Source organism: Bufo gargarizans, chromosome 2, assembly GCF_014858855.1.
Source record: "Bufo gargarizans isolate SCDJY-AF-19 chromosome 2, ASM1485885v1, whole genome shotgun sequence".
Taxonomy (NCBI): Eukaryota; Metazoa; Chordata; class Amphibia; order Anura; family Bufonidae; genus Bufo; species Bufo gargarizans.
Genome location: NC_058081.1, coordinates 718,484,463 through 718,501,048, shown reverse-complemented (window position 1 = coordinate 718,501,048; position 16,586 = coordinate 718,484,463). Strand labels below are relative to the sequence as shown.

General features: G+C 43.0%; 1 protein-coding gene across 1 annotated transcript in view; it reads left to right on the top strand.

The window, feature by feature from the left end:
- Positions 1-16,342, top strand: part of LOC122927107 (phospholipase A2 inhibitor and Ly6/PLAUR domain-containing protein-like) — an 89,543-nt gene extending 73,201 nt beyond the window's left edge. Inside the window, exons 5-6 of the mRNA XM_044278690.1 lie at positions 12,959-13,099; positions 15,922-16,342. Of these exons, the coding sequence (XP_044134625.1) occupies positions 12,959-13,099; positions 15,922-16,115 (335 nt within the window). The 3' untranslated portion in view covers positions 16,116-16,342. The remainder of the gene's footprint in view (positions 1-12,958; positions 13,100-15,921) is intronic.
- Positions 16,343-16,586: the final 244 nt, after the last annotated feature.

Below are 16,586 nucleotides of genomic sequence, written 5' to 3'. Positions count from 1 at the left end.
GGTGTGCGGGTCCTTGGCCTGAGGAGTGGAGAGGGGCCGGCTTGCATGGTAATCTAGTGCTGTTGGAGCTGTTCCCGATTGTTTTGGCAACTGAATTATGGGTGGAGTTGTTACGGAACAAGTTTCTGTTGTGATAATTAACCGCTTGTGGTGCAAGCGGTTAATAGTCAGTCAGCTAATTCACCTCCTGTTGTGCGTTTGCTTCGGTAACTGGTCCTCAGAAGGTTAAGATTGAATGCTTGTTTTGTGGCGGTGCATGTTCCCGATGTTAATTCCATCGCAGATTCCCTTTCTCGTTTTCAGTGGGACCGTTTTTGCAGTTTGGTCCCGAGCGCAGACGCAAAGGGTCTGCCCTGTCCTCAGTGGCTCTGGAGTGTGGCCTTGGGGTCTCATCAGATCTGATTAAGCGGTCCGTGAGTAGGAGTACGTGGTCAGCTTATTCTTCAGTGTGGTCTCATTGGGAACGGTTAGTGGATCAGGTGGGGGGTTGTGAAGTGGCGGAGGACTTTCATGTGTTGTTGGTTTATTTTGTGGGGCTATCTTATAGTTCAGAAGTGTCTTTCTCCATGGCTTCTAAAAGGGTGGCGACTGTGGCTTTTTGGTTGCATTTGCGTGGTTTAGCCGACGGGTCTCAGAGTTTTTTGGTGTGCCAGGTTCTAAAGGGCTATCGGAGCAGAGATGTTAGGAAGGACACTCCTCGTCCGGTTTCTTTTTCGGTGTTACAACAGTTGTGGGAGCAGGTTGGTGTGGTGTGCAATTCTTGGTATGAGGTGTGTTTGTTTCGGGCCGCATTTTGTTGGCTTTCTTTGGGGCCTTTAGGGTCTCTGAGCTGGTGGCGAGTAGTAGTGCGCGAGGCAGCGGATTGTTGTGGGATGATATTCGTTTTAATGAGGAAGGTATGTGATGTGTGTTGCGTAGGTCAAAAACTGATCAAGTCGGTAGAGGGGTTTGTATTTTGTTGCACCCATTGGCTGGATCCATGCTGTGCCCTGTTCGGTGTGCGGAAGAATTTTTGGCTTTACGGCTGGGTGTGGTGGGTTCTTTTTTGGTGCACCAGAATGGTTCGGCTTTGTGGCGATCTTCAGGCAGTGTCTGGCGGCTGCAGGATATCCGGCCATGGAGTTTGCGTCTCATTCCTTCAGGATCGGAGCGGTGACTGAGGAGGCAAGATGGAATCTAAGTGATGTAGTTATTACGGGAATTGGTCGTTGGGAATCGGATTGCTTCCTGGGATATATTCGCCCTCATATGTTGTAGTGGTGGGTTTTGTTTGTGATTGCATGTTTGGACCAAGTCTCATTGTGTTTGTTTTTTAGGGTCTTCTTCATGTTTGGCGTGGATTCTGGGTCATTCATACATTCACTGGGGAGCGCTGAGAGCCGACATGCAGAGGAATGGAAGGCAATTGGGTTTTTGGCCGGAGGAGTTGCAAGTCTTGGTGTGAGGGGGCTTTTGTGGTGTCGGGTATTGTCTGGAATTTCATGCTTTTGCCTTGTTGGATAGGCCCCCCCGACAATTTAGTTTTGCATGTTGGGGGGAACGATTTGTCGTTCTAGGGATGTGATCCGTGACATCAAACTGGATCTGTTGCGGTTGCTGGGAGATTCTCCTGATTTGTTGGTCGTTTGGTCTGAGGTGGTTGCTAGAAGGTCATGGCGGTTTGCGAGGTCAGTGGAGCTAATTTAATAGGGCCCGGGCAAAGCTTATCAAGGAGGTTGGTCATTTTGTCCGTCGTCAGGGCGAATTTGTGGTGCACCATATGGAATTGGAGGCTGCATCGCCTCAATTATTGAAGGCTGATGGTGTGCATCTCAATGATGTGGGTATGGATTTGTGGGCCTTAGGGTTACAGGAGGGTCTTGAGACAGCTCTGAGAGTGTGGCAGGACGTCCACAGGTGAGGTGTCTCCTGTGTTTGTTTGTGGCCGGTTAATGGAGGGTCCTGGAAGGCAATACAATGTTTAAAAGGTCCATGACACGTGGGAGCGTGCATCTCATGAGGTTTGGTAAGCTGATGGCTGGGGCTCCTGTTTGGGCTAAAATGCTTACAGAGGTGGATGGAGATGAAATTTTGGAGGATTTGGTACCTTTGGGTCTGTGACTGCGGCCAAGGGTAAGGTGGAAAGTCAAGTAGCGATGGGAGTGAATAACGCAGCTTGCTTGGGTTGCCTTCTAGGATCCATTCTCAATGTGTTGGAATTTATTCCACTTTGTTTATGTGTTTATGTCTTATTACTGTTTATGTCTTATTATTGTGATCATTAAAATAAAGTTGATAAATAATTTGTTTGTTTAATAAACGGGCTGTTACGGACTGGCTTCAGAGTGTTATTTGGGGAGTGAGGGTACTTGGTGGCAGGTCTGGCAGCTGACGGAAGTGATCTTCCATCCTATTAAGTCAATGATGAATTGGGGGTGACACATAAGGTAGTTGATTGTGATAAGTAGGATTCAAGCCATTATTGACAGGAGTGGTGCCGGCTGATCTGTTTTGGGTTTGGGACTGTTAGAGGATCAAGTTCAGGCCAGAGGAGTTGGTGGGGGAGAGGTTTATTCGGGGAATTTTCATTTTAGGTAGCTTGATAAGCCTGCCTGAAAAGTTGTGTTTTTAAGGCACATTTGAAGGTGGAGAAGTTGTGAATTGACCTAATATTCCAGGGGCAGAGTATTCCAGAGTAGGTGCAGCTTGAGAAAATTCTTGAAGATGGGAGTGAGAGGTACGAATTATGGAGATTATTAACTTTAGGCCGCTAACAGAACGGAGAGCAAGAGTAGGGTGGTAGATGGAGGAGACATATAGAGGTGCAGCATTGAGGAGAGCTTTGTGGGTGAGGGTGAGAAGTTTGAACTGTGTTCTGTGGTGAAGTGACTGGCACAGACTAGTAGCATCAGTGTAGTGGGTGGATGGATAGATGAGCCTGGCTGCAGCATTTAGGACAGACTGAAGGGGGGAGAGTTTAGTGAGGGGGAGACCGATTAGTAATGCGTTTCAGTAGTCAAGACAAGAATGAATCAAGGCAACAAGAGTTTTTGCCGTTTCCACCATAATAAAAGGGCGGATTCTGGTGATATTCTTGAGGTGCAGATGGCAAGAGCGTGTAAGGTATTGAATATTAGTGTTGATCACGAATATTCGAATTTTGAATTTTTATCGCGAATATAGGTACTATAAAAAATTTGTGAATATTTAGAATATAGTGATATATATTCGTAATTTTGAATATTCGAAAAAAAAAATAATCAGTACACATGATCCCTCCCTGCTTCTAGCTTGTGGGCCAATGAGAAGGCTGCAGTATATTTGACTTTAGGAGTAGTGTTTGCGAATTTTCATAATACTAATTTTTTATTGCAAATTTTTCAACTTACAACTATTAGACAAAGAAGATTATAGCACTATATTAGCTAAATTGCTCTATATTCGATTTATTTTTTCCGAATATTCACTATATTGCTATAATATTCGTAATATAGCGAATATTAAAAAAAATAACTAATATAGAGCAATTTAGCTAATATAGTGCTATAATCTTCTTTGTCTAATAGTTGTAATTTTTTTCTCATCTGAAGTTCCGATTGGAAAAAAAATTCCAACTATAAAAAAAAGATTATAGCACTATATTAGCTAAATTGCTCTATATTTGCTTTTTTAGAATATTCGCTATATTGCTATATATTCTTGTTTTAGAATATTACAAATATTCGAAAAAACAAGGTTATAGCAATATAGCGAATATTGGGGGGGGGCGGAGTTAGCGCCAGACCGGTATGGACGTGTGCGCTTGAGCTCTGCTGTTCAGACCTGGCCTTTTAGCTGCTAACGTTAGCTGCTCGGAATAAAACATGGGCAAAATCGGTCAGCAAAAAGTGGGGGATTCATCCCTCTCCCACAAGCAAGCAACGAACTGCGGAGATATGGATAAGTTCATCAAAAAGGCAGCCGCAATCTGTGCAGTGCGGGAAGCCAAGATGACGCCGGAGCCTTGTAAAGAAGCTGAAGAGAGTGAGACGGATCTCCAGGCAGAAGGCAGCGATGTAGAAGACTACAGACATAGCAAACACCTACCGATCTCCAGGAAGTATCTGGACTCAGCATTACAACGGGCAATGGAGCCGCTCGTGAGTGAGCTCTCTTCATTAAGACAAGACGTCAGACATGTGGGCGGCAGGGTAGAAACCCTTGAGAACAATCAGGCCGTGATCCTGGATTTTCAGGAAGCCACAGCCATTAGCCTGCATAAGTGTCAATCGCGCCTAAATGAAACTTTAAATGCCTTGGAGGACCAGGAGAACCGGGGGAGAAGAAACAACTTACGGTTTAGGGGGGTCCCAGAAACCGACTCCCCCCAAGACTCCTCAGATATAGTCAAGGAGATCTGTGAAAGTGTACTAGGCCCTGATCGCTCTGCATCAATAGCAATAGAGAGAGCCCACTGGGCCTTGCGGCCGAGACCAAAGGGCAATGAACCCCCTAGGGATATTATATGCCGTTTTCTCCACTTCCAAGATAAAGAAGATGTAATAAGCAAGGTGCGCTTACCAAATGGAATTAAATACAATGGGGCCCCGATCAGTATATATCAGGATCTGGCTCCAATTACCCTTCAAAAAAAGAAGGTCCCTCAAGCCCCTCACCGATTGGCTTAGAAATCAAAAAATCCTATATCGATGGCAATTTACGTTTGGACTGTCCTTTTCTTATCAAGGCAAGAGGATCACCATCAAGTCTTACATGGACATGGATCTTCTGGACATTCCTCCCCTAGAAATTGAAGATTGGGACTTGGTCCAGGATCTAACATCACTGCCGGGACTCCCAAAAATTTTACCTTTTGAACAGAAGAGCACCTCTAAAGCCCTGAGGCAGAGAGAAAAGAAGAAGAACCATCCTCTCACCCCAAGAAGCATAGCTGCAGACGTCTTCTAAAGCAAATTTTGGCAGCTTCTCCTTATTCTGTGTCAACTGGATGAGTATAACGATCTCAACCTTCCCCCTTCTACACTCTCCTTCTCACTCCCTTTATGTTTGTAATAATAGGTGATAACCCTGTTACAGTCAGGATGAACTAAGCATCTTCATTAACAATGTCGGGTAGCTTACCTGGACTCTTAACGCACCCAGTGGTATGCTGATATGTTGTGCCCAGCGACAGCAGGTGTCGCGATCTTTTCCCTTAGTCCTGACGTTGCTGTGTCTGGAGTTGGGGTGCCCTGTGATATCCTTAAGAATTCGCCAGATTAGACGATATTGTCTTTTATTACTATGTGATAGTACACCTGTAGACACACTATTATGTTATATATGTTGCATAGCATAAATATGTATTTTAAGGTCTATCTTGCCACTGACACAATTGATAGGGTGCTGCATAGTATGATTTGTATGTTGTTCTGATGCCATATAGTTATCACTTAAAATAGTGAGGATCTTTAATGGATAATAAGGTTTGAGGGGTATCCCATATGTTTTTTAACCCAAGCCATTACTGTGGTTTTCTATCACAAAATTTCTTCAGAATCGTATGCTTTGATATATATTCTGTAGCCCCTAAAAAGGTTCCCAGATACACATTGCCTCAGCACTTTTTCCTTTCTGCGATGATCCACCGTGTATCCGACACCATTATGCCACACTATGCTATCTGCTGCCTCTGGGCACGCCTATGTACTCAGCGGCCTCAGGCTTGTATAATTAACAACCTTTGACCTATGTGCTCAGCGGCCTCTGACTTATGTACTCAGCGGCCTCTGGCTTATATATGCAGTAAACTTTTGACTTATGTATTCAGCGGCATCTAGCTTATATATTCAGTAACCCCTGGCTTTTTTCCCACGTCAGTGATATTTCTCTAGTAAAACAAGGATGTCTTTGTTTGCTTTTCAATCCTATTGCCCATATCCTACCCTCATCCCACCCCACCCACCATCTTCATTTCACCCCGGATACCCCCGCTACTTATATGTAGGCTTCCCTCCCTTTCTTTAAATAACATAGGATTAGTCAATTTCTTTGAGGAGTCTGAAACACAAATTGCTCATTCCTATGTATCATCCATATTACACAGATTTAGTTTTGACCCTGCGGCTTCTATGACAGGGCCAGGTCCATAATTGGCAAATTCCGTTTTCCCCCTCTCAACAGGTCCTTCAAGACCTATATGTTTTGATAATTTTAGTTTTTACTTTGTTCAATTTGTGTTCGTTTTATTGTTTTTTTTCCCAGGTCATTACTTACTCACTGGTGTGTCCATCCGAGACGCGTCAAATCTTCACCGAGACTAAGATCTTCATTAACACTTCGACCAGATGTTAAGTACCCTGATCCACTCACTACTGTAACAAAATTTCACACCTATATGTTTCAGCATCTTGTCTCTCCTCCTCGTCCCTATGATGGCTATTAATATTGCCTCCTATAATGTTAAGGGATGCAATTCACCATCTAAGCGTAGCCAGATTTTTGGGATCTTGAGAAGAGATAAAGCGAGCATAGTTTTCCTACAAGAAACTCATTTTAAGAATCAGCATTTCCCTAACCTATCCTTTTCATTCTACCCCAATTGGTACAATTGTGGTTCCCCATCATCAAACTCTAGAGGAGTTAGCATAGGCTTTCAAGGAAAAGTGCCTTTTATCCTAGACGATCAATTGTGTGACCCTGATGGCCGATTTATAATGATCAAGGGCAAAATAGGTCAACACCTTTACACCTTTGTGAATATCTACGCCCCAAATAAGCACCAAATTACTTGGCTGAAATCAACCATACTAAAATTTGAATCTTTTAGAGGTGGCGTTACGGTGGTAGGGGGAGACTTAAATCTAGTCCTAAATCCTCTCATTGATTCCTCTTCCCAAAAATCTGCCCAGTCCCTGAAGGGCTTACGCTCGCTTTTGCGCACTATGGCTAAAGCCCACCTGATTGATGTTTGGCGTACTATGTATCCTGACTCTAGAGACTACACCTTTTACTCCTCACTACACAGGTCTTATCAATGCTTAGACTCTCTTTTTGTTTCAAAAGGAACATCTGCAACTATGTTCCAAGACGGATATAGGTTCCATAATCCTTTCTGACCATGCCCCAATCTACCTTCATATGAATCCCCCCCCAACCATAAACCTACGTGCCATTGGAGGTTTAACAAACAACTCATTAGTTCACCAGATACCAAATGTAAATTAACGTGCCTGTTAAGAGACTACTTTGCTACTAACTGTACCCCTGAGGTTACATACCAAACGATATGGGATGCCCATAAAGCATACATAAGAGGCCATTGTATCGGCCTAGGGGCTCACCTGAAGAAAGAAAGGCAAAAACAAATAGATTCCCTCCATGAAAAGATATCTTTCCTAGAAAGGGCTCATAAAAGGTCTCTGTTGGAAACACATCTACAAGAACTTTCATCCTGTAGGGCTTCCCTCAAAAACCTTTTAAATATAGCATCTGCCAAATTCTATCTACACTCCCAATACAAAATATTTGCACACGGGAACAAGGCCTCTCGCTACATGATGTCCAGGCTCAAACGCAGAAAACGTAACAATTAGCGTACATAAATTAAAGACCCCAGAAGGAGCATTAACTTTTGAATCTAATAAAATAGCCTCTCTATTTAGAGATTATTACGAATCCCTTTACAACCTCAAACCACCCCAACCCCTCTTGGGCGACGCGGAACTAACATTGCTTACTAAAGCGTACTTAGATAAATTAGCCATGCCAACACTCTCGGAACAAGACAGAACACACTTAGCCTCCCCTTTCTCCTCAGAGGAACTTCTGGGGGCCATTAAAAATTCCCCTAGAGGGAAATGCCCAGGACTCGAATGGACTCCCTATTCCCTACTATTTGTATTTTCATGAAATATTGATCCCACACCTTCTTCCGCTATATAATAACACTTTATAAGGAATACCCCTATCAACTGATATGACCAGAGCTCACATAACTCTAATTCCCAAGGAAGGTAAGGACCATTCCCTATGTCCCAATTATAGACCCATTTCCCTCCTTAATATAGATTTAAAACTTTTAGCAAAAATGCTCGCGAATAGATTAGCGAAACTTCTTCCTTTGCTGATCCACAGGGATCAAGTAGGGTTCGTAAAACAAAGAGAAGGAAAAGACAATACGGCCCGGATTCTCAATATTATCCATTTCGTCAAGAGGAAAAATATCCCCCTGGTCCTTCTCAGCACTGATGTTGAGAAGGCCTTCGATAGGGTCAACTGGTCCTTTATGTATTCAGCGTTGACATCCCGTAATTTCCCTTCTCCCTTTATACATGCAATTGAAGCCATGTATCATTATGCTTCAGCATCAGTCCGGGTAAATGACACCTTGTCTGATCCATTTCAGATACGCAACGGCACTCATCAAGGGTGCCCCCTATCCCCCCTCTTATTCGTCCTAGCATTGGAACCTCTTCTACAGACCATTAGATTAGACGGGGACATCCAGTGAATTACTCTTGGTGATCAACAACATAAAATTGCCGCTTCTGCGGATGACTTACTTTTAATAGTGAGCAATCCTAAGTCAGCTCTTCCTAAGATTTATGGTCATCTTGAAACTTATGGGTCGCTCTCCAATTTTAAAGTGAATCATAATAAATCACTTATAATCTCCACTGGCCTTAAGAAGTCACTTAGGATTCAGCTTGCATCAAGTTCTCCCTTTAATTGGTCGTCTCCTTTCCTAACTTTCCTAGGAGTTAAGTTGAACACTGACCCGAGCCAACTCTTTCACCTAAACTATATTCCTCTCCAAAATAAACTGGCTGAGGACTTAAATTCCCTGGATGTCCCTACTCTCTCATGGTTCGGGAGGAAAAATATTCTGCTATCTCTCATCATTCCCAAACTTACTTATCTCCAACAGACCTTACCAATCCCGGTCCCTTCTATGTTCTACACCAAACTTAGATCCATGTTCAGATCCTTCATTTGGAGTAAGAAAAAAGCTAGAACGTCCTATAAAGCCCTGTTGTATCCAAGGGAGAGAGGAGGTATCTCACTGCCAGATCCTGAACTATATGGCAGAGCTGTACTACTCACGAGAGTGGTAGACTGGATGACCGCCCCTAAACAGAAATCGTGGGTCTTGATGGAGGAGTCCTTACTTGGGCTACCTTTTAGATCTGCACTATTAGGACGAATGTCTCCATTACCTCTCCAACCAAACATCACTCCAGTTATGAGAGCTACCCTGCACGCTTGGAATGCATAACAAACCTCGCCCCTATGCTCCCCTCTCCCATCCCCCACCCTTAAGATCAAGGACATACTTCACTTAGCTCCCCTGGCCTTACAAAATAGCCTACCCATAGAGATTTGTCAATCTCAGATGAAAGTGATAGATCTCTATGACAATGGCCAATTGCTATCTGTTAAAACACTGAAAGTACCTTTCTCTAGCTTTAATGGACTTCACTTTTTACAGGTATACATGACTCAAAATGCCCAATTACAGAACCTGTTACGCCCTATAACATGGTTTGAGCACACAATTTCTCAAGATCATACCCCTCACAAATTGATCTCACAATGGTATAATAAACTAAGGACTCCCCCTGCTACCCTAACGCCAGCCTTCATTAGATTATGGGAAAAAGACCTAGATAAATGCTTCTCCCTGGAAGAAACCCTTATTATATATAATTCCTCACATAAGGCCTCGAGATGTGTGAAGATTCAAGAGAACAACTATAAAATATTAACAAAATGGTACAAAACCCCTGACAAGACATGTTTATACTCAGCTTCGGCATCTGACGTATGTTGGAAATGCTTAAAAGAAAAAGGTACTTTTCTCCACATATGGTGGACTTGCCTGATTTTGTTAAAATGGTGGATTAACATCTTTCAAACGTGTAATAAGATATGTAAATCAAATATCACTCCTACACCGGAGGTTGCCCTCTTGAATCTCTTTCCTCGAGCCCCCCCCCACCTAACTTGACACTTTTTAAGCATCTAGTAAACGCGGCCAAATTGTTGGTCCCAGTATTATGGTTGTCTATCGAGGTTCCAACTATGGAACAATGGTTTTTGAAAGTTGACCAGATTTACCGCCTAGAGGAGTTATCCTCATGGGAATTGAGGTCCCATCATAAGTTCCTGAAAATCTGGAGTCATTGGTTCTCCTTTAGAGGCTACTGACAATCCAACCTGTAGAGTTTACATTATCAGGGTCCTCGATCGCCTTCTATAAATTTGCAACACTCATACACCTCTTATGTTCCCATTACCTCCTAATTTACAATCCAACAGTAGGAGTAATCCTTCCTCCCAAGACCCATCTCGGATGGGACCCCCGGATGCGACCATCGAATTGGATTCTCGCATATAATCCTCAGATTTGACCTTTTGATATGATTTGAGTTTCTGAGTCTCAGATTTGGTCTATGGCTACATTTTGAAAATAAAAGTGAAGACCTCCATTTATTTTTCTAAATTGTTGTTTTCGCAACGTTTGGCCTCATGGATAACACTATGATATATATGATGTATCTGATTGACCTGTACTATGTTTTGTGGAGACTTGCCATTCCTCCACTATTCATTTCTTGTACTACTTTGATTTGCTCAAAAAAAGTTGTTGAAAATCAAAAAAAATAAAAAATATAGTGAATATTCGGAAAAAAAATCGAATATAGAGCAATTTAGCTAATATAGTGCTATAATCTTTTTTTTTATAGTTGTAATTTTTTTCCAATCTGAACTTCAGTTGAGAAAAAAATTACAACCATTAGACACAGAAGATTATAGCACGCTGTATTGATATATATTCTTGTTTTAGAATATTACGAATATTCGGAAAAACAAAGTTATAGCAATATAGCGAATATTCGAAAAAAAATGAATATAGAGCAATTTAGCTAATATAGTACTATAATCTTATTTGTCTAATAGTTGTAAGTTGAAAAATCCGCATTAAAAAAATAGTATAACAAAAATTTGAATTTCGGAAATTTGCATATTACACAATCATTACCTTGCCGATTTTTCGAGTAAAAAAAATCGTAGAATATAACGAATATTCGAATGTGCGAATATTCGACGAATATTCTACAAAACCTTTTGAGAGGTTCAGTTTTAGATACAGAGAGGACATGATGTTAGAGACAGCTGCCAGACAATTACTGGTGTTTTGGAGTAAAGCAGGGGTGATGTTGGGGGATGAAGTGAATTAGTTATTACTGTAAAAAACCTTTATACTGAACTTGACAGTCACATATCAAGACAACACACCAGCAATACAACTGTGGCAAAAACAAAGGCTAGCACGGTTCTGTAGAACCATTGGCACAGTAGAATTTAATAATTTTCTTGCAGTCACCACTTGGGGTAAATGAGTGTAAAGAGATTTTACAGCTTCCATTGTAACTGTAAAAATTTAAAAAAACAAAATTATACACCAAGCTCCCTTCGTGGTGGCTGCAGGCTTTCAGTTTTATCAGGTACTGAAATAAGCAAGTATATAATTGTCCCACTTGTCTGGTGTAGATTTGAGAAATGCAGTGTTCAGGATGAGCACCATATTAATTAAGTCCCTGTTCCACTTTTGCTAAGATAGAAGTGAACAAAAGCTTGACTTTTAGGCAAAGGAGGGCCAAAACAGTTTTGCTATGTGGCCCTATGATGTCATTTATTTATTCATTTTCATTTTTAAGCATCATTTATTCCAGGACGCTGCCGATCTAAAACAAATCTAAATCTAAAAAAAGGTAAATATACATACATATAAAACAAAACAAGCACAGTAAGCGTGAACTTACAGTATCAACAGAATGGTACAGAGGAGGAGAGAGCCCGGCCTGTCAGGACTTAAAATCTACAACGGAATATGGAAAAAAGACAGTGTCTGAGGGTAGAGGCTGCTCAGGTGGCTGTTTAGTGGTTATTGTAAGTTGTAGAATTTTTAGAAAAGTTGGGATCTCAAGTTGCATTTTTGAAAGGTAGGGGAGGGTCTGATCTGCTGGGATAGTGGGCTCCAGAGTATAAGAGATATATAAGAAATCTTGTAGATGATTGTGCAAGGAACAGAAGAGGAGAGCAAAGAAAGAGGCCATCTGAGGATCCAAGATTATGTGTGGAAATATATCGGGAGAGTAGGTCAGAGATGTAAGGATGGGGCAGATTGTGGATGGCCTTATAGGTTGGAGGAGAAACAAGGGGAGAGATGGATTGGCAGCAGAATTGGAGATTGATTAGAAGGGTGCAAGAACGTTAGCTGGGAGGCCACAGAGGAGGATGTTGCAGATGTCCAGGCAGGAGATGATGAGAGTATGCATTAACACACGTGCCAGCTGCTGTAAAACTACAACTTCCAGTATGCAAACATGCTCGGCTGTTCTAACTCCCATAGAAGTGAATAGACCACTTTGGAAGTTGTAGTTTCAGAACACCTAGAGTGCGGGGGTTGCTGATCCCTGCACTAGCATTTTGGTTGACTCAAGGTTAAGGAAGGATTTGGAGGTGGCAGGGGGTGGTAAGAGCTTGAACGTGTCACTTGATACCTATGTACACCCCTTAGTTGTAAAGATTTTGTACTAAATGACTAACGTTGGGATGTTAGTCCAGAGGTTTATTCTTATTGCCATGTTTGAAGTCAGGAAAGATTTTTTAATTAATTTAAATGATAAGGAACATCTGTTTTGGTTCATGGTAGGTACAGTATTTCTCTTCCATGAGATCATTGCAGGATAATGGGTTGAACCACATGCAGCGTTTACACAGAGTTCAGGAACTTGCTCTTACACTCTTGTTTAATAATTTCTTAATATATGTGACGAATGACCACTTTCCCTGTGTCCTGATGGGAAATATGGAGGTTCCTATGTGGTTCTTCTAGTAATACCTGTGGTTCATACATGGAAAAACATTAGCATGTAAATGTTAAGGAAACCAATGTTCTTTATTTTTCTCTCTTTCACCTGTTTTCTTCTAGTTCCAACAACAAGTTCTACCCCCAATGGTCTGGTCTGCCGATCCTGCATCTCCGAAGACTCTACCTGGTGTTACACCGATGATACAGTACAATGCACTGGGGATCAGAATAGGTGTCTTCTTATGACAACTTATGTGTCAGGTACAAAAATTGGTTCTTTTTCATCTGGCATCACACGTCTCGGGATTAGGCCTCATGCACACAGCCGTTGTGTGCACCCGTGGCCGTTGTTCCATTTTCTGTGATTTTCTGCGGACCCATTGACTTTCAAAGGGTCCGTTGGAAACTCGGGAAATGCACCGTTTGTCATCCGCCTCCGTGATCCGTGTATCCTGTCCTATTTTTTTAACGGACAACGGTTCACGGACCCATTCAAGTCAATGGGTCACTGAAAAAACACCGATGCACACAAGATTGTCATCCGTGTCAGTGATCCGTGTCGGTAGGCTACTTTTATACAGACGGATCCGAGGATCCGTCTGCATAAAAGCTTTTTCAGAGCTGAGTTTTCACTTCGTGAAAACTCAGATCCGACAGTATATTCTAACACAGAGGCGTTCCCATAGTGATGGGGACGCTTCAAGTTAGAATATACTACGAACTGTGTACATGACTGCCCCCTGCTGCCTGGCAGCACCCGATCTCTTACAGGGGGCTGTGATCCGCACAATTAACCCCTCAGGTGCCACACCTGATGGGTTAATTGTGCGTATCATAGCCCCCTGTAAGAGATCAGGGGCTGCCAGGCAGCAGGGGGCAGACTTCCCTCCCTCCCCAGTTTTAATTTCATTGGTGGCCAGTGCGGCCCGGCCCCCCCTTCCTCCCTTTATTGTATTAATTTAATTGGTGGCCAGTGTGCCGCCCTCCCAGCCCCCCTCCCTCCACTGTATTAATTTCATTGGTGGCCAGTGTGTGGCCTCCCCCCCCCCCTGATCATTGGTGGCAGCGGAGAGTTCCGATCGGGGTCCCAGTTTAACCGCTGGTGCTCCGATTGGTAACCATGGCAACCAGGATTCTACTGCAGTCCTGGTTGCCATGGTTACTTAGCAATATTAGAAGCATCATACTTACCTGCTGTGCTGTCTGTGACCGGCCGGGAGCTCCTCCTACTGGTAAGTGACAGGTCTGTGCAGCGCATTGCTTAATGATCTGTCACTTACCAGTAGGATAAGCTCCCGGCCGGTCACAGACAGCGCAGCAGGTAAGTATGATGCTTCTAATATTGCTAAGTAACCATGGCAACCAGGACTGCAGTAGCGTCCTGGTTGCCATGGTTACCCATTGAAGCCCCAGTGATTAAACTGGGACTCCGATCTGAACTCTCCGCTGCCACCAATGATCGGGAAGGGGGGGGGGGAGGCCGCACACTGGCCACCAATGAAATTAATACAATAAAGGGAGGGAGGGGGGGCCGCAGTGGCCACCAATTAAATTAATACAATAGAGGGAGGGAGGGGGGCCAGGGGGAGGCCGCACACTGGCCACCAATGAAATTAAAACTGGGGAGGGAGGGGGGTCTTCCCCCTGCTGCCTTGCAGCCCCTGATCTCTTGCAGGGGGCTATGATACGCACAATTAACCCTTCAAGTGCGTAACCTGAGGGGTTAATTGAGCGGATCACAGCCCCCTGTAAGAGATCGGGTGCTGCCTGGCAGCAGGGGGAAGGGGGCAGTCATGTACACAGTTTGTAGTATATTCTAACTTGAAGTGTCCCCATCACCACGGGAACGCCTCTGTGTTAGAATATACTGTCAGATATGAGTTTTCACGATGTAACTCAAATCCGATGGTATATTCTAACATAGAGGCGTTCCCATGGTAATGGAGACGCTTCAAGTTAAAATATACCATCGGATTGGAGAAAACTCAGATCCGATTGTATAATAGGGACTCCTGACTTTACACAATGTGGGACGGATCCATTTGCAATTGCACCATATTGTGTCAACGTCAAACGGATCCATCCCCATTGACTTGCATTGTAAGTCAGGACGGATCCGTTTGGCTCCACACGGCCAGGTGGACACCAAAATGACTTTTTCCTTCATGTCCGTGGATCCTCCAAAAATCAAGAAAGACCCACGGAAGGAAAAATGGACACGGATCACGGAACTACAGAATCCGTTTTTGCGGACCGCAAAAAAAACAAACGGTCGTGTGCATGAGGCCTAAGGAAAAGCTAAGGAAGGAGACATTTGTTTGAGCCTCTTTCATGCTACTTATTGGCATTGAGGGCTAACGGTAGTAGGGAAAAAATGATTTTCCTACCAAATTATCTAGGTCTTTGCTGTGGGTAAAAAAAAGCTTGAAGACTGATAAAAAAATATCCTAAATAAACCTCATTTATGAAAATAGTTTTATAGAAAAATGAGAAAACAAAATAAAAAAAAACAATGCTCAGGCTAAGAAATCTTCATATATGTGGCTAAGGCTGGCTTCACTTTTATTTCACGTTTTGGCCACCCATTTAAGGCTACTTTCACACTAGCGGCACAGACCTCCGGCAGGCTGTTCCGTCGGGTGAACAGCCTGTCGGATCCGTCCTGCCGCTAGTGAACATGTGCCCCCGAACTGCTGCTCCGTCCCCATTGACTAAAATGGGGGCAGGGCGGAGTTCTAGGGGACGGAGCGGCAGTCCGGGGGCACACGGTCAGTAGCCGCAGGACGGATCCTACAGGCTGTTCACCCGACGGAACAGCCTGCCGGAGGTCTGTGCCGCTAGTGTGAAAGTAGCCTTACGTATACAAAAAAAGTATACGTTAAATGGATGATTCAGATTAATGCAATGCAGTGGCATCTGTTCACTATAGAGTTCCATTGTTTAAAAAATTATATATATTTTTTTTTTCTTCCAGTACTTTACAGGATTAATTTTTTTTCCTAACGTATACGTCAAACACAGGCATAAAACATGAGGTGAACCCAGCTTTAATGTTGTTTTAAATGAAATTGTGTCTTTTTCAGGATCAGCGTCAGCTTCAGCAGCCATTCGAGGGTGCGCATCAAAGTCCATCTGCGACATCGGCAGCCAGTCCGCAATCGCTGGAGGAGTGACAACCGATGTTAAGTTCATCTGCACCAGCGGTGGCCTTAGTGTCCATAACATCGTCCTGGCTCCGGCCATTGCGTGTCTTCTACTGCTGAAACTGTTCTTCTAACAGAGGTTAAGGATATTTGGATGAATGAAGCCAATTGAGACAATAATTTTTGTGTTCAGTATAGAATATTTTAAACCTTGGCTAGAAAATATCAATGTGCACAAGTAATTTAAAAATTGTCTTCTGCATCTACTGTGCTTCATTTTGTTGTAATTCTACTTTTGTTTTACAAACCGCATCCATTGATATTTCAATACTCTTTTTGAATAAACTAATAAGTTACAAACCAAGATTTCCTCAGCAATAATTAAGTAAATGTAATGAGTAATGTATCTACACAATACTAGGGAAGCTGTGTCTCTTCATATTCATTATTTTTGTGCCTGATATTTAACATGCATCTATTCTGTATATAGACAAGTTTCTACATAGGCTTATTGCCAGCACAGCAACCCAACTGCATGGTTTTTAACCTGGACGGTGATCGGAACAGAGTGCAGAGTGCCTACTGAAATCATTCGGCAGGCACTC